The 23,016-nt window shown below is 39.4% G+C and overlaps 1 protein-coding gene across 2 annotated transcripts in view; it reads right to left on the reverse strand.

Moving 5' to 3' along the window:
* The window catches only part of AGBL1 (AGBL carboxypeptidase 1), a 404,673-nt gene that overhangs the window by 307,893 nt on the left and 73,764 nt on the right, over window positions 1-23,016 (reverse strand). For both annotated transcript variants that reach the window (XM_072148535.1, XM_072148534.1), the window contains 7 exons: window positions 14,582-14,790; window positions 11,877-12,045; window positions 10,262-10,326; window positions 9,401-9,511; window positions 5,613-6,184; window positions 1,876-1,959; window positions 1,129-1,218 (listed from right to left, as the gene is read on the reverse strand). In XM_072148535.1, coding sequence (XP_072004636.1) covers window positions 1,129-1,218; window positions 1,876-1,959; window positions 5,613-6,184; window positions 9,401-9,511; window positions 10,262-10,326; window positions 11,877-12,045; window positions 14,582-14,790 — 1,300 coding nt within the window. The remainder of the gene's footprint in view (window positions 1-1,128; window positions 1,219-1,875; window positions 1,960-5,612; window positions 6,185-9,400; window positions 9,512-10,261; window positions 10,327-11,876; window positions 12,046-14,581; window positions 14,791-23,016) is intronic.

Consider the following 23,016-nt stretch of genomic DNA (forward strand, 5'->3'; position numbering starts at 1 on the left):
ACATAAACTACATGGAGCATTAGACCTTAAAGTAGACCCACCACAATAGTTTCATAAATTCAATTATTTAGTCTACGAAAAACTGTGTAAAATAGTCTACTGGAATGCAGAGATGGTGCCTCTCAGAAATTAACATAATGGAGTTAACATACCATGGAGTTAACATCTAAGAATAGTAAGAAAAGTAAAAAATGATGTTCTTTTCAATTAAAAACCACACATGGTTTCTAGGACAACATTCAAAACTTGCAGATATCCAATTTTACTTATAGCAGAACATTGTTAATATTAAATGGCAACATCGTAAACCCACTCTACTTTCCAGATATTGGGGCACATTTACTTACCCGGTCCAGTCACAATCCCGCGTTGCATTGTCCGACGAGGATTCGGGTCTGTCAGGATTCACAAAGGTCATGCGCCCGATATGCAGCAGGTGTTGCTGCTGCTCCGAGGTCCCCCCGAGTTCACCTCCTTTGTCCCAGTGCATGTAAGTGCTGATCTTGCGACACAATTCTTTTTTAAAATTCCGCTGTTTTTCCGAATCCAACGGGTCGTCTGACGACCACGCACCCCCCCCCCATTTCTGTTGCATGAAAGCCGGCGCCGATGCGCCACAATCCGATCACGTGCACCAAAATCCCGCTGCAGTTCGGCGCAAATTGGAAATATTCGGGAAACCCCAAGTGCGGCGTTTGGATCCTTAGTAAATGAGCCCCATTATCTATAATCAGAGAACTAAATATTTTGCACCATTTTTGTGTCTTGCAAAAGGGCATTCCCAGCACAAACATATGCCTAGAGTAGATGCTGCACCTATATAATGGGGCACCAATCTGCCTCGTGAGCCATTGCATGGATGGGGAATGTATGGTGCTCTTGGATGACTCTTTCGATTTATTTTTTATAGGAGATTAAGAAAACATTGCATCTTGGTATCTCTCTCATATTCTGTTGTACTTGCACACCTACCAGACATTTGTGTTGTTTGATGGTGATATTGTGTTTTTCAATCTGTAAAGGATAGGTCCCTAGTGAAACATTTCTCATAGTATCATGTTTGATAACAGAAGATTGTGTCCTGGTTTACCATGTATCATTACTTTTGCCTGCGGTTTGTTTACTTACTCACGCACTTGTATTACTTTTCTCAGGTTTCCCGATTCAAACTTGGAAAAGAACTTAAGGCAATTCAGCTCTTCTGAACCTTCTGTGACACTGAAAAATGAGGACAAGCTTAATGAAGATCATCTCAATAGGCATGAATGGAACAAGAGTCTACCTAAAAGCTGTAGATATACACTCTTTAGATACGGCACACACTGAGGCAAGCACATGCCAGAGCCAAACCCATCAGTAGTACCCAGTATCCTAGTATGCATGAAGACAAACCGAAAAATATAACATAAATCATAAATTATACTATGGGAAGAATAAAATTGCTCGTTTTGACTTGCATCTTTCTTTTTAACGTATTTTCTGCCTTTGTCCTTGCCCTGTCTGTTCTATTTTAATCAAGTGCAATGAAAGTGTCATTCTGTCAGACTAATTCTTCGCCTACTATTCTACTTTGTAGATAAACTTGTCCCACGTAGACAATTGTCTGTCCTACTATTTACAAGCTTATTACCTTTGTGCTGCGTCTGCCTATTCTACTGGAACGGGTAATCAGAGAAAGGTAAGTATCTCTATTTTTTATTCTCCTCCTACCCTGGCCTCCCAGGGATTTCATGGTAACGCCTTTTATGATTTCTACATTTGGCATTAATACTTTTTCTGTACAGGTTTCCATTCAGCATTAATCAAAGTAAGCTTCAAACAACTAAAAATAAGCAGTATATAGAAAGCAAGAATCACACATAGTATTTCTTTTACCTTGGGTTATCCAGGTCAAACACAACCCGATTTAGGACATCACTTGGTCTTAAATATCTCTTAAGGTCTTCAAAGATTTTGTCCCTAGAAAGGCAATATGAAGAATGTGTACATCTATTTTCACAGTTCTTTAATATAATTCTATTGCATTTGATCTTAACTCATACTGTACAGAACAAAGCACATAACTGTGGTGTGTGAGATCAGAAGGAACATCTCTCACAGGAGATGTTAGCAGTAGGATACACTATAATCCACTTATTCTCTAGTTATCAATTAGCACAATCATCAGAACCAATTTAAGTTGGCCAATAACAGGTTCCACTAAATCTAAAGTATTCATCTATACATAAAATCAAAAAGATAAAACACAGTTGGGTTGATAGAATTATCTAGAGAGTCAATAATACTGCCATTGTAACATAAGAGTCTACAACTCAAGGGCAAGATGCAAAATTACCATAGCCTGGAGACCCCTTAAAGGGCACCTACCACCACGATTCTACCTATAAAGATAGATTGGGTAGTAGGTGGATCAATGGGACGTGAGGATAGCCCTTTTTTGGGCTAATCCTCACGTCCCGGCTATCTTTTAGAAAACTTTAATGCTGGGACTCATCTCCGGGGCCGGAGCTACAGCACATGCGCAGAACGCCGCAGATGCCGGAGGACTCGGACGAGGGCCCGCAGCTGCGAGCATACATAAAGAATAAAGCTTCTCATGTTGTAATAAAAGTATGGATTGGCAAGATAAAGACTGTGTCTGAACACTTGTGCTTTGGGGTCCAAGGTAATGATTGTGGAAGAGACTAATTGACAGGATCTCTTTAAAGAGGACCTGTCAACCTCAAAAACAGCACTAGGAAAGCACTAAAGTAAGAAGCTCCTAGTGCCAAAACAAACACCACAGTGTTACACTGCTAGCGTTATTGGAAACCTCTGATAACGCTAACAAACATTGCTGTGCTGTAGACGGAAAATGCCGGACTGTGTATTCATGAGGGGCTGGTCCGAGGCGCTGCCTTCCCCTCACCTCACCATAGCCCAGAAGTGACTGTGGCACATCATGCGGCAGTCACCGCCCCTAATCCCCCTCCCAATCCTGCCCTCCTCATGAATACGCCAAAATGGTTTAAGAGAGGTCCGACGTTTCTATTGTACAGTGCAGCGTTTTTTTTTAGCATTATCAGAGGTTTCCGATAACGCTAGCAGTGTAACACTGCAGTGTTTGTTTTAGCACTAGGAGCTGCTTACTTTAGTGCTTTCCTAGTGCCGTTTTTGAGGTTGACAGGTCCTCTTTAAAGAGATCCTGTCAGTTAGTACCTCCACCATTCAGCTAAAACATCCGGCCAAGATTGTTGACCTTGTCACTCCTTACCATTATCACCTACTTTGTACAGTTTCTGTACTTGGTATCTTAGCTTTGACTTATTCCCTGGGAGACAAACAAGCCATGTGATGTTGTAGATTTCTTATTTAAAGCATAGATAAGGATCAATTAAAAAAATCCTGGCATACACCTTAAATCCTATAATTTAAATGACAACAACCACCAGGATGAAGGCTTGTAAACCATTCAGAATGACATACTGGTGTGCGTCCCTTCTGGTAGATTCTATTCTTCATTTATCTTTTTATTCCCTGTTAAAAAAAAGTCTTTAACTACTATGCAAATTAGCCTGATTGGAGACCATAATTTTAAAAGCCTTTTTTTGTAAAAAAAAAACTGGGTGTAAGAAGCTAAAAAAAGAGCAGGTGCACAGGGGGGGCACACAGCAGTATGTCAGTGTACTTGGTTTACAATCCTTCATCCTGGTGGTAGATGTCCTTTATTATACCACATTTTGGCATGACAGCTTTTTTAGAATTATACTACCATCCCTCTGCAATACAATATAGCAATGACAGCTCTGCACCTCTCTAAGATAATCTTCCTGGAAAGGGGAATATTCATGAAATAAATTAGCATTGAGAGAAACATCTATTTTCCAATGAGTATTATCATGTTGTATACTACAATTATGACAGTAGTGCTTGGTTACGGCTTTGTAATCTGCTCATGAGCAGACAAAGTGTTGTGCCTCATACAGAAGCATAGAATGAAAAAATTTAATTAAAATAAATGGGAAAAATCCTTATCTTTTATATGTCACCAGTGACGTTAACACAATTTTTTCCAGCGTATTTCCGGATATTATATTTAGACGGAAAATGCAGTTAATATAAATTTTACAGACAATCAGGTAAGATATGGATTGGCGCTTCCTTAGGATAACCATCTTGGATTTATGTTTTTCACAAGCAGGTTTAACAGCTTAGGCCTCCTGCTTTGTGACAACATAATGCACTTTTCATTACAGCCCCTGCTAAACCAAATATGATGAATTAAAGTGTAAAGGAGAGAGCAGTGAACCCCTCACTCCGTCGATATTCAGACACAGCATCTACAGATGTTACAAGAAGTTTGATGTGATAGAGAAAGACAAATTCTAAGGAGAAGCTGTGATGCACAAATGAAACAGAAAAAAAATACTATTTGAAATATAAAATTGCTTTTCTGTATTCTTTTCTACTTCAACAGCAGCTGCTAAAGTGTCATACAGCCTGGGAACACACTGGTCTGAGGCCAAGGCGTGTTATTTTACATAGTCAGTAACAAGAATTTCAGCTTATTTTAGACCTACTTACTCCCTAGCCACTTTACATTTATATTACTGTAATGATGGAGAACTGTTCTGCCTGACTGCACGGTAATGGTTCGAAGATACAACAAAGCAAGTTTCCTAATATTTTCTGTTACCAGTGGAGGTAATTTACAGTCCTTATGGGATTCTCATTGAAAACCATGTTACATATCAATTTAGATGTGGGAATGTCGGGGAAAAAAAAACATGTCATCAATTTTGGACTCTTGGCCCAATCTCCAACGAGACCTTCTCCATAAGCCTAAACCACTCCCTTTATTTGTAAAATAAGTGATATCCACATTCCAAGCGATTTCAAACAAAGAATTTGGAAAGAAATTCAAATATAACAGGTTTACTGTGAATATATATGCAAGATAATGGAGCTACCTTTCATACATCTTCACATCAGGATATTTTGGGTCATGCGTTAAAGGGGTACTCCAAGACTTCGATGTGGCCGGAAGGGGCTGCTTAAAAAAATAAACCTGTACTTACCTTTGCGGAGTCCCTCCCTGTGTCCCACACCACAAGTCGGTGCCCCTGTTTGTTTACAGGAGCACAGAAGCTGAATTGAGATCAGCTTCTGGGCAGCCGAGGTGGCCATACCCACCCATTCTCTTTGCTCAGCTGCCGTGCTCATATCAGGTTCACAGAGCAGTGAGGCAGTGGTGCGGGACACCTGGAGGGACTGCGGAGGTAAATACAGCTTTATTTTTTCAACCAGCACCCTCTGGCCACATAGAAGTTTTTGAAAAGTTTCGGACAAAGAAAGGCTTTCAAAAATCTGTATGTAGATTTGATTCAGCATCTCTGCAACAAGTCATTATAATCATTTTAGTAAACCAGCTAAAACCAAATGAATAAAGACTCTCATATAAAGACTAAGTTATCACACCACAGCTAATGAAGCTTTTAGAGCCACAAAGGCTTGGGACTTAACTAAATTACATCCCTCAACCACAGAATATCTTTAATTCTAGTATCTGATATAAAAGGCACAAAAAAGCTAAGTAAAAACTGACTATAAAAGAAATGAATGAAAAGAATCACCTTTGTGATCCAAACTTCTTTTCCGCAAGTTTTTGTGAGAAAGTAGGTGAGCTGTGGCCCCAAAAGTCAGGAAACGCCAATACTTTATAATCTGGAACAGATTTCGTGTTTCCAGCTAAAGACATGTAAATGTGAGGGTCATGGAAAGGTATATTTCCTTTGTGCTGGACCAAAAGCTGTTTTACAACCTTGTGGCTTTCAGATTCATCGGCAGCATCACTGTGATTCAGCTTGAAGGTCTTGAGAAATTTATTTGGGATTGAGCTTGGTTCTCCACAAACCATATTTGAAGATGACAAACTTGACGAATTTTTCAGCTTATTTTCCATGCTCATTTGCCCATGTTTGCTCCTTGACTCATCATCGAAGAGTGGTGATGGTTTATTGGAAATGATGTTCAAGATATTTTGTTCCACATGTGTCTTAGCAAAGTATGTGTCTCCAGGAGTGGGTCGGTCCACTGTCCTATAGCAATCATCCATACATGTCTCACTGGATGGAATGTTATGTGTGAAAGTACTGGAGATACTCTCTTTGGCATTCAGGACTTCTTCCATACCGGATGCATTGTCCTTTAAGATAAGGTGACATTGTAGGATATTTTTTAAATTTTTAAGTTTGACCACCTTTTAAAAGCATATTAATCATTCTAGACTTTTGAACTTACAGTTATCATTTTTAAAGAATTTGAAGACATATGTAGACATCACATAAATACAAACAACACAAATATTGTATATCAACCACTCCACATGTCACACAAGACATAAATCCTAGTGCGTATTTTGTTGCTCTAAAAAAAATTTGCATATTTGATAAAAGTTGTTTAGTGCATCACTCATCACACAGATCAAGAAACATTCTAGGCTTATCTCAGTGAGAACTATTGCATAGCTCTACAGTTGAAGAGGCTGAAGATAAATAGATTGGTTAATAAATGTGGTGTAATTAATGAACCAGACAGACAGGCCAATCGATAGACAAAAACATACATCAACAAACAGCCGACAAGAGAACCCATACTTTACTTCATCAATCAAAACAGCAAAGATGAGTACCAAAAATATTCATCACAATCATATTAATGTATAAGGCAATCACAAATCCAAGCAAAACAATACACTTTAGCCCTACAGAACACATGCTGATGTAAACCATTTCGCGAGAAGTTTTGTTTTGGTCTGTGTGGATGCGGTATCGTGCCCTGCCTGATAATTTAGATTCCTTCTACTAGTCTGCAGGAGAGTAGGAATATTTCACAATAAGTGTTGAGGAAGGTAAGGATCACAATAACAAATGATTTGTACAGGCACATTATTCACTGCCACAAGAATAATCTACTAAGAAAAACATCTTTTAAATTAAAGATACAGTGCCATGAATCATATCCATGGCGCTCCTTTAATGAGTCGCTGAAAAAAAAGACATGATACAGAATTAGTAGTCTACTCAAGACGTAAAATCTTGTATCTACAATCCATAGATTGTAATCTGTGGTATACATTAGGAAGAACAGTGCTTCATGTTTTATACATTTTTTTAAAAGTTTATTAATCAATGGTGATGGTGATAATATAAAACTCTGTAATATATTGTATTAAGGAAAAAAAGGTTCTTCTTCCTATTTTTATCCCCCTTTTTCTGCAATAACACGGTGTCTAAATCAGCAGCACCAACAGCAGATAGATAAGGAGATGCTGATAAAGTTTCTAAAGACTTAAGGCTGTCCAGTATTTTTAAAATAGCTACCTATGGCTGGAGGGGTTATTAAAAAATAAAGATTTAATATGTACCTCCTTCAGCACTCCCATTCACCCCTGGCACCATTCCTTACTCTTGGCCATTGTGAGTATTAATGACCTTTGTAAACTAACAAAGGTGACATATGGCACCACAGGTGAACGCAAGCAATGGAAGAGGTAAGTTTGAGATGTTTACTTTTCAAATACCCCCCCAACCCATATATAGCTTTTTTAAAGGGGTGTTACCATTTCAGCCAATTAATGTTATTTTTTTTATCATAAAAAGTTAGACAATTTTCCAATATACGTTCTGGATCAATTTTCTAGATCTCTGCTTGCTGTCATTCTATAGAAAGTCTCTATGTTTACTTCTAATGGATAGAAATATTTCCATGATGACACAGGTGCACACTCAACGTTGTAATCAGAGCTGTGTGACCAATCAGAGACATGCACCTGTGCACCTGATTTCTGTCCACTGGAAGCTTTCTATAGAATGACAGCAAGTAGAGATCTTGACAACCATGAGAAATTCATATAAAAAGTGTATTGGGAAATGGTATAGCTTTTAATAATAGAAATAATAACACTATGTTAATTACAATAACACAGTGGTTGACTAATTGTCCTCACAAGTAGTGACTACTTGTCCTGTCCATTCTGTCATGTTGGATCTGTTATTGCTATATATTTTAATGACATGGTTAAAACAAGTTTTAAAAATATGCAAATTAGCCAGAGCAGCACCGGATATATCATCAGAGCCCATATCAGCACTGCTGTCTTTTAATTTATGCACAACCCTTACTCTAGAACAGTGATGGCGAACCTTTTAGAGACCAAGTGCCCAAACTACAACAAAGACCCGCTTATTTATCGCAAAGTGCCAACACAGAAATTCAATTTGTGATTTATACTCTCTTCTCTGTCACAGTTTTCATTGATACCAGCCCCTGAGGACACCAATAAAGCAGAAAATAGTCCCAGGTTGAGCTGTCACTTTAAAATAGCTCTGTGCACAGCAAGTCCTGGGCTGTGTGGGACTGCAAGAAGATTCCTGGAGTCATCTCTGGTGATGGCCTGAGTGCCCACAGAAAGGGCTCTGAGTGCCACATCTGGCACCAGTGCAATAGGATAGCAATCACTGTTCTAGAAGATCCACCTTGTCTCGCCTGTACAGCTTACAGTGAGCCGGTGATGTCACCCGGCTCTCTGCAAATCTAGCGCGTGTACGTTCCTTGCACAGCCAGCTATGTAAGGTAGACGCATACATAATATTTGAAGTGAGCCGGGTGACACAATCGGCTATCTGGGAGCCTTATGTTGTCATTTCCTGCAGGCCCCATGTACGAGTAATTTCAGTTTCTGAATTCAGTTTCCAAAATGCTATGGCTTGTTTACAGCATGCAAAAAGAGGGGAAGTGGGGGATGCAACTGCAGCTTTCCATCCAGTGTTTTAGTGAAATAGCATGGAAGTAATTTCTGATTTTCAGCACACAGTTTTATGAAGCTTTTACATCATACAAGGAGAAGCCCACTTCAACACAACAATCATACAGAAAGATAACATATAATTCAACTACTACACAGACATGCACAACAATGTCTTACCCATTTGTATGTCTTTTATTATATTTAAGCAAGTCATACACATTGGATCGACATTGTCTGATCCTGTTGATGCTCATCTAGTAGGAAAGGTTGGCCATACTTTTTTTGCTTGGAGAGAAGTCTGCCAGAGCTTCCCACTCCCTATTCTGAGGATGTGAGCACTCATCTGAGCAGAGGGGTTCATGGGGGCTAGGGCTGTTGGGTAAGTAAGTGTTTATCAAGCATCTATCTAGTGTGTATAACCTGCTTTAAATGATTATGTATGTTCAAAGGCCATTGGTTTAATAATAACTTGGCTTAATAATTAATATATACAATTTTATCATGCCACTACCTTTTTATATAGACATGGCTACACAATGTCAAAATGTTAAATTAATAACTACAGACTTGGGCCAAATAAAGCAAATAACAAGGAACAGTCATGTATTTTACCTTGAAGTCCAGTTCTGTACAGAATGCTTTATACTGCTTAAATTCCTCAACTGGTCGGTCAGGTTCAGGCAGTGATTTCAATTTCTTCAAGTCTGTCTCCAAATCATCATCCTAGAAAAATAACACTACTGTTTTCTTAAGTGGATTAAGACAGTCCACTACTCAGTAAAACTTGAGTAAATTGCTGCTAGAAAGACCCGAATTGGCTATATTGCCTTGCCATGAATTTCCAGAAAATTAGTTATAGGTTTTTACTAACTAGTTGATGTGAAGCCCCTTGGTGGCATTACAATGGGGTTAAGTAAGCATGTATACTAGGGGCATGTTAGTATGAAACCAGGTACAGACAAAATTCTAAACAGCACCACAGTAGACGGCTGTGGTTCTATTTTATTGATAAAAATTCAGTAAAACCCCTTTAGTTTCAGCAAAAACGTATATTACACAGATCAGGCCAGGTCGGGCCTGAGGTAGTTTTGCCTGGTGACGTTGCTGCCCGATGTATACAGCAAGAGGTCTTAAGAGATCTATGACTCTTCATGTATCTTCCTCTACAGGGGGGGTGGGGTGGACTTTATCATGCACTTTATGAGTGTATGATAAATTATCCCCATGGTTCTTTGATGCTCCCATTCCATTTGCTGATCATCTGCCAAAATACGTCATCAACATGTACTTTTTGGATACCTTTTTCAATCACTGTACTATATAGTACAAAGTTTGTATATGTAGCATGTACAGTTTGGCCTATAACTATATATTTTATATAATTCTTATTATTGTTATACTTAAAATTATTCTCATATTGAATCTAGCAAAGGATTCCAAAAAATATAAATGTAGTGCTGAAAAAATACAAACTTCATCTTTGTTGTCGTCATTTGTGGGGTTTGAATTCATATCGTCATCTTCATCCTCAGATTCATCTATGACATTAAACAGAATAAACTCATAATAATATAAAACTCAATACTTCATGAGTGTGAACACATTGGGGCAGATGAGGCAGTGTTTGCGAACTGTGCGCCAGAGCCTGATGTTCGCCCTGCCCTTCGACTCACACCGGATATAATTTAAGGGCTTGAAATATCTCTGGTGGTGAGGACAGGTACAGCCTGAAATGCTCTTTAGTCTTCATCTGCACCAGGCACGGGCTATAGAGAGTGTATGGGCGCGGGGCGGGGACACACACCATGACCTGACACCACCCTCTCCATGCTTTTCCCTGGGTTTTCCATTTGGACTCAACCCCCCTTCCCACCATTAATCCTTTAGATGCTGCCAGCAAAGTTGTCACAGGGGACATCTAAAAGGTAACACCCATGATCGGGTATCATTGAGAATGAGCCGCACCTAAATGGGATCACTCATCCCTAGCCTTTAGGTCAACAAGTAATTTTGTTTTCATGAGACAATCGTCTTAAAAGGAATTGTCTCCAAGAATGAAATGTTAATTTGTTCTTCTTCTGATATCTTTTTTATCTGTCTACCTATTCAATTCATCTATTCAGCTCATTTATGTGTGAATTTGCTAATATAAGCCAGGGGGGCAGCAACCACATTCACATATTTCCATGTGCTCAAATTTTACAACCTGATAAATAAGAGCTAATTCGTGTGCATCTCATAAAATAATAAAATATATATTAATTTGAGTTTTGAGTGTTGTTTGATATGTTAGGTTCACTTTATCATTTTAGCAGAACATGCTATTTAAAGAAAAGTCCTTGGTTTGGCATTCAATCAAGTCAACCGTTCACACTATTATACACTGTTCATGGGAACATTATCTTTTGCTGCTGCTTATTAGATGTGTTTTTTCTGAAGGTCTATTTCAGAACAGTCACTTATTAACTGATGGGTTTTTTGAAATTTTCTATAATATTACAATTTTATGTGACATTTATTAAATCTGAAAAAAATCATCAAATACTAAACTTTCAGTAGTCTAATTATAGCTGGAATATTATTTCCATTAGTTATGTATTCGTAATTGAACTCTGAAAATATTTTTGATCACTTTGAAATATAATCCAATCTGGACCACTTCTTTGTCCTCTAGGTTTTGACTCGGCTTTGGCAACTTTTCTTATACGTTTGTTTGTCTTGTCTTCTGTTATCACTTAGAGTTTAGCAGGGATTGTCGCCCAGTTACTTGCCAATTCCTTGGGTGGTTGCAAGTAAGTAGGTAGAGACTGTCTGGTAGTTTCAGTTTTAGGGCTTACAGTCAGTGTCTGTCTTTCTGTACTACCTATGCTCATTTCAATAAATGTCCTTTTTGGCATAAATAACATATGCATGTTTGCCTATATGGGATGGGGTAACTAAATGTCTTGTCAAATACACCGGTCACCTAATCCTAACTAAATAAGAGGTTATGCTACATATTGATACATAAAAATGAGACACCTGGAAGGTATCAGGATACTCCATTGGCCTTAAAAATATCCCATGTGACAAATAGATCTAAACATACCTTCTTGAGAGCAGATTTTTGTTGATGTCTGGCTATTTGTTCCATTGACAAGATATGTATAGGAGCTAGATATACATGACAGTGGGAGAGTAGATTTTGGACAACACTTTCTCAAAACCTGAATTGCAGCACTGACTAAGGGATCCAAGCTTTTGCAATGCAGACTTTCCTATAAAAAAGGAAATATTACCAATAAAAATGTGTTGATTTAATCAGCATAACCAAACATAACCCTGCCAACACATCAAGTAATTATCCAAACAGTTTGCACCACATCTGTAAACCATGGATTTAGACACCAATGGGTTATGTTACCTATGACTGAAAAACATGAATGAGCACCAACTATATCATGTGCAGAGGTTTTATTAATGAAACATACTTTTTATTTCACAATTAAAAGTACATACTTAAAGAGAAACTGTGATGAGAAATTGGCCTAATATACCACTAGCAGTATGTTGTCAAAAAAGTGAACGACTTCTAGATCATATTTCTTTCATGGCCTTGTGTGCTGAATCATCCAGAAATCATTCATCCAAATCAACTTTAAAGTGAGATATAAATTGGTTTTATGAAGACAAGGAGGTGGAGAGTTTAACACTGAAGTCAATCTTTCCCTGCCCCTTCACTTTAAGTATGGTCCTGCTTCCAGGGACATCACGATCAGATCTCCTGAAGTCCGGTGGAATACTCAATACAACCAATTAATATCTTACTTTAAAGTTGATTTTCTGGATGATGCCACCACACTGGACCATGAAAGAAACATGATCTTGAAGGTGTTCAGCTGTTTACTTTCAACATTGTGCTATTGGTTGTCATAATCATTTATAAATGTGTGCATACTATTGTGTCTTGATATCCAGATTACTGAGTCTCTCACACATTGCTTAGAAGAGATACTGGGAATCCAATAAGAAAATAAATTTTATAATTAAAAGCTCAGCATCAACTATTAACCACCAATCTTACAGTAAGTCAACAATTATGAAGCTCCTAGTGCTACAACAGATGTAGCAGTTTTACACTGCTAGCTTTATTGTAAACCTCCGATAAAGCTAGCAGACACCGCCATGCTGGACAATAGGAACACCGGACCATGCTTAAAGCGGTCGGGCCTATGGAGTGGGAGGGGAGGCTTTATAAGGGGGGTTCTGATAAATCTAGCAGTATAAGATTGCTAAATCTGTTGTAGCACTAGGAGCTTCCTACTTTGGTAAACAGCTCCTAATGCCTTTTTTTATGGGTGACAGGTCCTCTTTAAGACATGGGAAATCTGATGTAAGGACTCATGCGCAAGTGTATTTAGCCACACAACCGGCAGATAAGACAAGGCCACCTTACTTTCTACTGGGCTCCGTGCATCACCATGCGGTGAACGTGCTGACCACCCAGTGCAGGTCTTATTCATGCCCATCTTTGCGGTCCGGTCAATCATTTCCTACAATTCCATTTCTTCTCCATTTCAGATTGACAAAAGCTTATGCCTTCAATTCAATATTCTGCCCATGGCATAACTAACCGCCTTACATCTCTCATATACCAAGCAACACAGGCACCAGAACAACTATATCCCCAGCTACATTCTGTCGCTTCAATTTCAGACTCCCAGGGTTTTTTTCATTGTAACATAACATTCTTGGAAGGAAACTCTTTTAAAACTATATTATATGCAATGTAATTTAGAATTATTGCTTACAGTCACATAAATACAAACTAATTCCAAATAGGTTTCATTACTAAATATTTTTGTCACTAACATAATACTGTAAAAATGTAATATATATGAGGGAATTATCAAGGAAAAATCAGTTTCAGCTTCAATATATTGCACCACACTGCTGTAGATTGTAATCTGCAGTAATAGATATAAAACTCTGCAGGACTTTGCTGCACAGTAATAATATCTAGATTACAAAGAATAGAGATAAAAAGTCATTTTCTGAAGTTCTATATTGGTCTTTCCTCTGAAATGTAAATATTTTACTCACTGGCAAAATTGGAAATCAAAACGGCAGTTAGGAAAAATGTATGTATAGTTCTGCCTTACATCCCATGGTGGTAATTGCCAATTACGTGAAAATATAACAGTGACTTTTGGTAGAATTGGGGGGGGGGGAATCACATATTCTGCCAGATATTTTGGATGTCAAATTGCTAAATAAGCTGCAAACAGTGGTTAGGGCGTTCCACTTATTTCACTGTAAATGCTAAACATGGTACAGACAGGAGGTTGTATACAGGAAAGGTTCTATAGGTTTGATCTTAAAGAGGACCTGTCACCCCCCCAAAAAAAATCGCACTAGGAGCTGGCGTTCTGAAGGTACGGCGCTGCAGTGTCTGCTAGCTTTATCGGAAGGTTCCGATAAAGCTACTAGTTTATCATTGCTAAAAATGTGACAGGTCCTCTTTAAGTTGAATTTGTATGTAAGTCGGAACAGGTATAGTTTTTTAGTGTAACTCCAGTATTTTTTGGTCTTAGTTATAATAAAAGTTTAAAAACTTTAGGTTGAAAAGGGAACAAGGATAAACAATAAGCTACATTGCAGGCACCTTACAGTTTACCATTGCAGCCTGGAACTTAACAATAAATTATCAGTATGCAGTTATCTTCCCCTGAGGTCACAGTGGGCAAAGTGGTCCAATTTTGAAGTCGAGGACTACCTGTACACATGCAATGATGCCCCACAATATCAAGCTACCTGGGCTGTAGTGTAGAGTAATTCCAACCCATTGGCTTGATGAAATGCTTCTCTTCCAGACCGAACATTGGTGATATGTTTGAGACATCGCAGTAAGCCTCGACGAATGGGGATGTAGTGGTTGACAGAATCACTGATGTGCCAATCTTGATAAAACCGCAATAGGGCAGCAACATAATTTCGATTCACTGCTCTTCTGGCATTTGATTCTAGAAAACAGATTTAAAGCATCATTGTTGGACATTTTAAGCTTTGTAACTTTATTTGTATAGTTTTTTTAGATAAATTTTATTTGAAACACTTTAAAGGAGTTGTCTGAGAGCATAAAAAAGCTACTGGTGGCAGGGAGGGGGCTGGTAAAAAAAAATTTACATACCTTTATGGTCCCTCCCGGTGTCCAGCGCTGACATCACTCCGGTCTGGGCCCCATGCAAACAAACAAGGGCATGGAAGCCCTGTTGCGTTCAGCTTCAGGTCGGCCGAGGTGGCCAGCCACGCCCACTTTGGCCGGTAGGAAGCTGAACACAGCACAGCTTACAAGCCCCTTTTTTAACCAGCCCTTTCCCTGCCCCTCCCTACCCATAGGTTTTTTTATGCTCTCGGACATCCCCTAAAGGTCGTTAACTTTACTATTAAACAGCCTTGAAAAAAGACTATATGTTTTGGCTAAACTATAATCCAAAAGAAATGATCCATTAACTGTATATAGAGCTGTTGGACATTGACTTAAATTGTAACTAAACCTTTTAAGTGTTTATATTTTCCCAGAAATGAATAGTGCCAGTGATAATAGTAAACTAGAAGCATAGAAAAACTGTTTCATTGCTCGTTTTTTTATGCTCCTGTTTGTTATTAGGGAAACACCAGATAGATACCAAGCCACAGGCTTCTCTGCAGTCCCATTCCCATAAGATGACGGCTGATGGCTGGTTCAAGCAGAACCATTTTTAATTTATTAATTATTTTAATCTGTTTTACGGGATTGCTATAAATAGCCAAACACTTTTACTGGGCCAAACAATGTCAATAGAGCTATCCATATGATTGACCTTCAATGTTTGAGTCACATAGGGCACAGAAAATAATGTCATAATCAATTGAGATCCGAGGGGTTGAATGCTGAACATTCACTTATTGTTGATCCTGGAATAGGATAAATGTCTTTATTGGAAAAACCCCACCCCTTAATGACATATGAAGTAACCATAAATCGTGATGCCTTTGAGGATGTATGGAAAAGTCTTCCATACTGAGCCCTATCCATAAGGAGCAGGGAAATTTAATAAAAGTTTCTGAGAAAAAAAACTGTTCTAGTTGCTCATGGTAACCAATCAGATCTCAAATTTTAACCAAATTTCAGATCTCAAAATGGTTGCCATCAGCAATTAGAACAGTTTTGATCTCATACTCTTCTGATCAGGGCTGTGGAGTTGGTAAGCCACACTCCTAAATTTCTCTAACTCCAAATCCAACTCCAACTGCCACATACATGGGGCAATAATAATAATAATCTTTATTAATATAGCGTCGTCATATTCTGTAGCGCTTTACAAATCAATGCTTAAGTGATATTTTTATAGTAATAATAAGGCTTTTTATCACCATTATGATACAACAACCAAGTTGTTTAGTTAGAGCATAAAACTATTTATTGGAATACAACCTTAGAACTTTAACTTTATTACATTGTATTTATACAAAACACTATGGGGGAGAAAACTGTTTTCAACAAAAATATACTGAATTATATTTGTTCAATGAGCCCCCTATCCCTACAAACATAAAACATAAAGTATTATATAAGAGTACATACACTTGACAATCCTTAAAGGAAACCTACCAATACCGATCTACCTATTAAGGTAGATCCGGTAGTAGGTGCATCTTACGTATGTAAGGATAGCCCTTTTTAGGGCTAATCCTTTAGTCCCCTCTATCTTTGCTAATCTTTAATCAGGGTAATATGCTAATATTCTAAAGAGGCTTTTGGGGTGTAGAGTAGCCAAAGCTGAAGCTACAACGCGTGGCTACTCCATGCCCCAGTAGCCTCTTTGATCCTCCTACCCAGACATCTTCAGTGCGCAGATACAAGGAGCTGCATGCACTCATCTGCAAAGCCGGAGTTCTGCGCATGCGGAGGATTGCACGCAGCTTTTTGTAGCTGTGCGCTGAAGATGTCTGGGTAGGTGGATTAAAGCGGCTACTGGGGCATGGAGTAGCTGTGCAGTGTAGCCTCAGCTCCAGTTTCTTCATGCCCCAGTAGCCTCTTTAGAAAATTTGCATATTACCCTGATTAGCAAAGATAGAGGGGAGTAAAGGATTATCCCTAAAAGGGCTAACCTTACATACGTTAGATCTACCTACAACAGATCTACCTTAAAGGAAACCTTCCATTTAATTTGATGCATTATGAAGCAAACATACCCTGAGACTGCTGTAGCTACACTGATGCAGGATCATATCTTGGTTAATCCCTGAGCTGAGTGGTTTTGCTGAAAAACAATTATAACATTCAGAACCTTGGGAAAGCTTGGTCAGCATGGCTGCCTCGATCAACAATGAGCTTGTAATTACAAATGGAGGTTAGTCAAGCATGACTAATCAACCTCAGCTGCTTCACTCATACACAGCAGCTGGGGGATGGTGCAGCAATTGATTATTCTGTCTGGCAGGGAGAAGAGTGGTTGCATCATCTTCTCCTGCCAAGAAAAACTCACATGTTAGGAGAAGCGCGGAAGCAAGCGCTGAAGCCATAGAGCCATAGAATGGACAGAGCTTCACTATCATGTTTGATCAGCAAAACCACTCAGCACAGGGATTAACCAAGATATGATTCTGCATCAGTGTAGCTACAGCATTCTCAAGGTATGTTTGCTTCATAATGCACCAAATCAAATGGAACGTTTCCTTTAATAGGTAGATCCGTAGTGGTAGGTTTCCTTTAAAGGGGTTTTCCCAGGAATCCAAGTTAGGCCTTATCCACGGAATAGGGTCTAACTTGCTGATCAGCAGGGGTCTCAGTGATGAAACCCCCACAGATCACGAAAATTATGGGTCTTTTGGAGCATGGCGCTCGGCAATTTCTGTAAGCCCCTTTAATCCAGTTTTTCTGTTCAGACCTGCAGTCTTGAAAAAAATGAGAAATATAAATAAAGTAAAAAACTATATAAAAAGCAAAATAACAAATGTCAGGCATCCCTGTTTACCAAAATGTCCAATCAAAATGTAAAAATGATTATCCTATACAGTGAGTAATGGTAATTGAAAAAGCGTCCTAATTAGCCCTTTTTTTGCAAATGTAAATAAATTGTTCACTGATAAATAGAGAGGGATCTGGCTGTGAAAATTCTAAAATGTAACTTTTAATCACAGTTGCATTAAAAGTGGACCACTACATGGTCAAACCCATTAAAATTGTGTCATTTCCCACAATGCCGTGGAAAAAATTAGTATAGATTCAGGGTCACATAAGATAGTGTTAGACCCTGAAAACAGATAGCTGTCGGTGTGCTTTCCAGAGAGGATAACATAGGGCACGAACCTACACTATAAGAACCACAGGCTTGCCCCTGATAGAGTCAGGCAGCCGGCTAGTCTAAGTGTATTGCTTCGTCCCTCCTCTCCATGACAACACCATTCACTCTATATTCGACCCAACGCGTTTCTAGTACTCCTATCATCAGGGGTCACACACATTCACTGTCATTCATGATTTTGTAAGACAGAGCGGCGTGGGCTCACGCTGTCGCATTGATATCAGCGGCAGCGAGTGAGGAAAAACACCAGGTATTTATTGTGGTGTCCCCTCCCATAGGGCGTGCCTCAGATGACCAAACAACCAACCACAGTATGCCCCAATACCTGACAGTCCACCCACTTGGGCGGGGCCCACGGCTCACCCCCGCTACGCAGCTGGGGAGAGAACCGCCGCCCATCAGAGATCCACCCCTACTGCAGATCACATGTCTCCGGTCATGTGATCAGGCCGACAAGTCATGTGACTTTCGGTCACGTGATCACGCCGGAGACCAGCGTCACGTCACCATAGTAACCCCCGTGTCAAACCCAGAGCGTGAGGGAAGAGCTCCAGGAAGACAAACGGCACCCCGCAGCCCAGAGGGACCAAATCACCAAAGTGACAAACGGCCCCAAAGTGTCACCCCAAAGGTGGAGAGGGGAGGGGTGGGGGGTGGGGGGTGGTTGAGGGGGCATCAGTGGCCAAAGCAGAGCGGAAACGGGGATACCCAGATCCGCGCTGCATTGTGCCAAAGGTTGGTGCGTGTCTCCAAGTTATGGAGAAGGATGAGCCATAACGGTCCATGAGGCCAAAATACCTCAAAAGGACCGAGAGGTCCCGGATTGTCAAAAATCATCGACAATCAGCCCATCTCAAACCTTGAGGACATAGAAGTCCCCCAAGGCAACCCCCCAAGGGTCGAGGCGGGGAGAGAGGCGGAGTGGCCAGGGGAAATTAGGGGCAGGAGCTGGGAGTAGGTCACCAACTTTGGGCCAATGCCCATGGGACATAAAGGGGATCCACGTTGTTATTAAATAGGGATAGAGGCACTTGTCCATGGTGCCTGGCAGGAAATGTGGTACTGACAACCAATACACTTATAAAAAAAACCCAAAAACATCACACGAATAGGGGGTGAGAGGGGCAGAATAGGTATACTTCAAACTTTAAACCGATAAATGCCTCATCCCCTTAAAAAAGAAGAAAGAACACGGTGCATATTCAAGAAGATCGAGAGAGGGCAAATTTAATAGAGATCACGTGTCAATGAAACTAGCAAAAGAGAGGATATCATTAAGACCTCTCGGTGAGACACAGTCCATTCTAAAGATCCACTGTGTCTCCTTGCGTAAAATCAAGTTGTCCCAATCACCTCCCCTTTTCGGTGGTCTCACCCATTCAATCGCCTGGAAGCGTGCCAGATTGTAATCACCATTATGTTGTTCCCTGAAATGTTTGGCGATCGGGGTATCTTTGTTATTTTTGATATCCCTGATATGTTCCCTGATGCGATTCTTAAAGGGGCGAAAGGTTTTACCGACATAGTTGAGGGGACAGCTACATGTCAAAAGATAGATCACACCCGCTGTGACACAGGTAACATGGTCCCTGATGTCATAGACCATACCTGTGCTGCCACTATTGAAAGTAGATCCCCTGGTAATGTACGGGCAGGCCATACAGCTACCACAGCTGAAAGTTCCCGGTCGTGGTGTACCCAACCAGGTCTGGGGGCGTTGGGCTGGTTCCAGATAAATAAATTGTTATCAGAAGGTTGTGCAGTTCCCAAAATCAGATCAATGAAAACAACAGCTTGTCCTTCCTACAATGACAACTTAGACAGCACCATGTTTAAAAGTATGAAAATATAGAAAAATATATTGATGCAAAAGCATTTTGTTTTAGTTTTCAACTATTAGGACAAAAACCTTAATTCATAACAAAACTTCATAAATTTGGTATCTCTGTGATTGTGATGAGCAAAAGAGAAAAAGAGGATTCGTCATTCGTCATTTAGGCTGAAGAGTACAAGCGTTAAAAAGCTTACAAAGCTTACAAAAAAAATGGTATAACCTGCCTTTTTTGTCATTTGGAATTTCCCAGTACTCTGCATAATAGTGCCCCTAGGAAGTATAGTTTTTCCCACAGATAACAAGCCCTTGTATGGCTCGGTAAATAGGGAATTGGTTTTTGGAAGGCACGAAGTGTAAATGCCATAAAAGGAAATCTACCACCAGGATGAAGGATTGTAAACCAAGCACACTGACATACTGGTGTGTGCCTACTCCAGCAGAAGCTGCTCTTCTTGTAGCTTTGTATTCCTTTGTTTTTAAGAAAACAGGGATTTTAAAAATTATGTAGATGAGCCTTCGGGGCTATAGAGTATGGAGCCCCGGAGACTCATTTGCATAATTTGTGAAAGCTTTTTATTATAAAAACAAGGTCCTAAGAAGCTAATCTGAACCTGCCAGAGGGGGCACACACCAGTATGTCAGTGTGCTTGGTTTACAATTCTTTATCCTGGTGGTAGATTTTCTTTAAGTGCCACTGATTAGAGCTGACCACTGGAGATCCTCATTGGGAGAATGTGGGAAAAGCTTGTTAACAAGTGACTCTTCCAATATGAAAACATTACCTGAGGGGAACACCAATTTAACAGAATTACACAGTAACTCACTCACCAGCCTATGCATATATGACATAGCTACTGCCCTGACAATACTTACATGGTGAAACTAGGTGATGAAAGGAGATGAGATTTGGAATGTTTTTTTTTTATTTTCCTGAGATTTTACCCTAAGAGAGAATTGGAAATAGATCTTATTAAGAGCTAATCTCTTCTGGGTTTTGGGAGCCATGTGTTTTCCCATCTACCATAGATGCGTTTACTGCATAATGTTTTCAATGCAGGACTTCGGAGTAACATACAAGCTGGCAGTACAGAGGGAAGTGTATGTGATCTTGATTGCTAAACAAGTAAGTATCCCATTAATAAGACACCTCCCCAATTTTATGGATTTCAAGTTGGTTTTGAGAAAGTTTACTGGGTTACTTAAAAACTTTCTATCTGTATGACAAAAAGCTGCTTTGGATCCATATAGTTTGTATAGTGCCAAGCACATTTCCTCTTGCTGGCAGAGAAACAGGGTTTAAAGGAATTACGTAACTCAGTGGCGCTTTATTCTGGAAAGATTTATTTGTTATCGTAAAACAGATGACTGAGCAAGCAAGTGAATAAAAAGAGAATAAATTAGTTAAAGGGGGTTTTCTAGTGCTATGAAAATTTACATCAAAATGTTTTTGATTGGTCTATCAACAAAATGTAACCTGGCCCTCCCTGATCACCAGCAGTCTAGATGCTACCCATGTCCTCACTCCATTCCACTTGGAAGTGCATTCAAAAATGTTTGAAAATTAGTGCTTAACCAATCATATGGCCAAGGCGGGTCTCTGCTCTGCTTAGTAATTGGCTGAATAAACCCCTCAGTGGACTTCCTGTCCGTTATGAGATAACAGGAAGAAGAGTGCATCAGTGACATGGCAGCACATAGACCACAGCTGCTGGAGATGTAAAATAGTTTAGTTGTCAATTGACCAATTTGGAGCAATTTTACACATGTGAAAAATAAAAAAAAAAGTGTATGAATAAATAAAGAGTAAAAGCATACAATAGGGAACAGTGAAAGCAAGTTAATAAAGAGTAAATACGTTAGTAAACTGACTGAGTGAGACAAGAGTGAGTAGGTAAGTGGTTAGAGGTGAATAAAGATGAAATCTATCCAGCAAAATCTATCCGGAAAATCCAGTTATAAAACATTTCTACACCATATGGAGCAGAATATGAACAGACAGGAGTGTGACATAAAGCTGGAGTTGTGCCATACACCAGTTATGTGTCTTGGAGACAATTAGCACATCTGCAACTGCACATCTTATTCTGTTTTGGTAGCGCAAATTCTGAAATATATTTGGCACCGGTGAGCACATTCTCGAGAGCATCAAGTAGCATCAAGAGCATATTAGTATCATATGACTAATGACATTCAGGAACCAATACATAGTACAGGGGGTATGTTTGGTATTTGAGTTCAACCAACTTAGGTCACCGAGCTGCAAAGAAGTCACATGACCAATGAATGTGATGGCGTAGGCTGTGGAGCCAAAACTTTGCCCACCGAAGAGCCACTACAGCTTGAGCTGATCCCAGTAGGGTGTCCTACTCCAGCCAATCGGAACAACATCCTATTCCCAGCAAACCCGTCCATTTATTTCTATAGATAGTTACATGTTATACTGCAAGTTGTTTTCTGTTATTGTTCAAAAACTGTTTCATAACTTTCATTCACTTTTGTAAAGTTTATACAATAATTTAATTACAATCATTTCATTATAAATTAGAGATCTTAAATGTGCCTCCCCATTTATCTACAGTACACGGTTTCCATTGAACTCAGCACCAGGGCATTGGATAATTTGTACGCATTTTAGAACTTTTCTTGAGGAAACTTTTGGGCAATTCTGTGGTGTTACTATAAAGTCACTGATTTCATGGGATGGAAAAGTGACAATTTCAGGTCATTTCATTTAAAATGTATGAAACCCATTTGCAATTCTGGAGTTATTGCAGCAGCCTCCAATCTTATCACTTATTGTTGTTACTTATTTATAAGTTGACAGCATATGCTGACATGTGGCTCTGTGTCGTGTGTGGGAAATGAGATCTGCATCTCCACACATTTTCTTGTTAAAATATCCAAAAATAAATTATTGATGGCCATAGGAAAAGAAGGTGGCCATAATCTATTAAACAACTGCCTTGTCCATGAGATAACAGAAATCGGGTTGTTCCTAAAAAGAAAATATCACCCTGTATTAATTCATACATAACCCTTTTTATATTATCTTCTAAACACCTCAG

Source organism: Engystomops pustulosus, chromosome 4 (assembly GCF_040894005.1).
Source record: "Engystomops pustulosus chromosome 4, aEngPut4.maternal, whole genome shotgun sequence".
Taxonomy (NCBI): domain Eukaryota; kingdom Metazoa; phylum Chordata; class Amphibia; order Anura; family Leptodactylidae; genus Engystomops; species Engystomops pustulosus.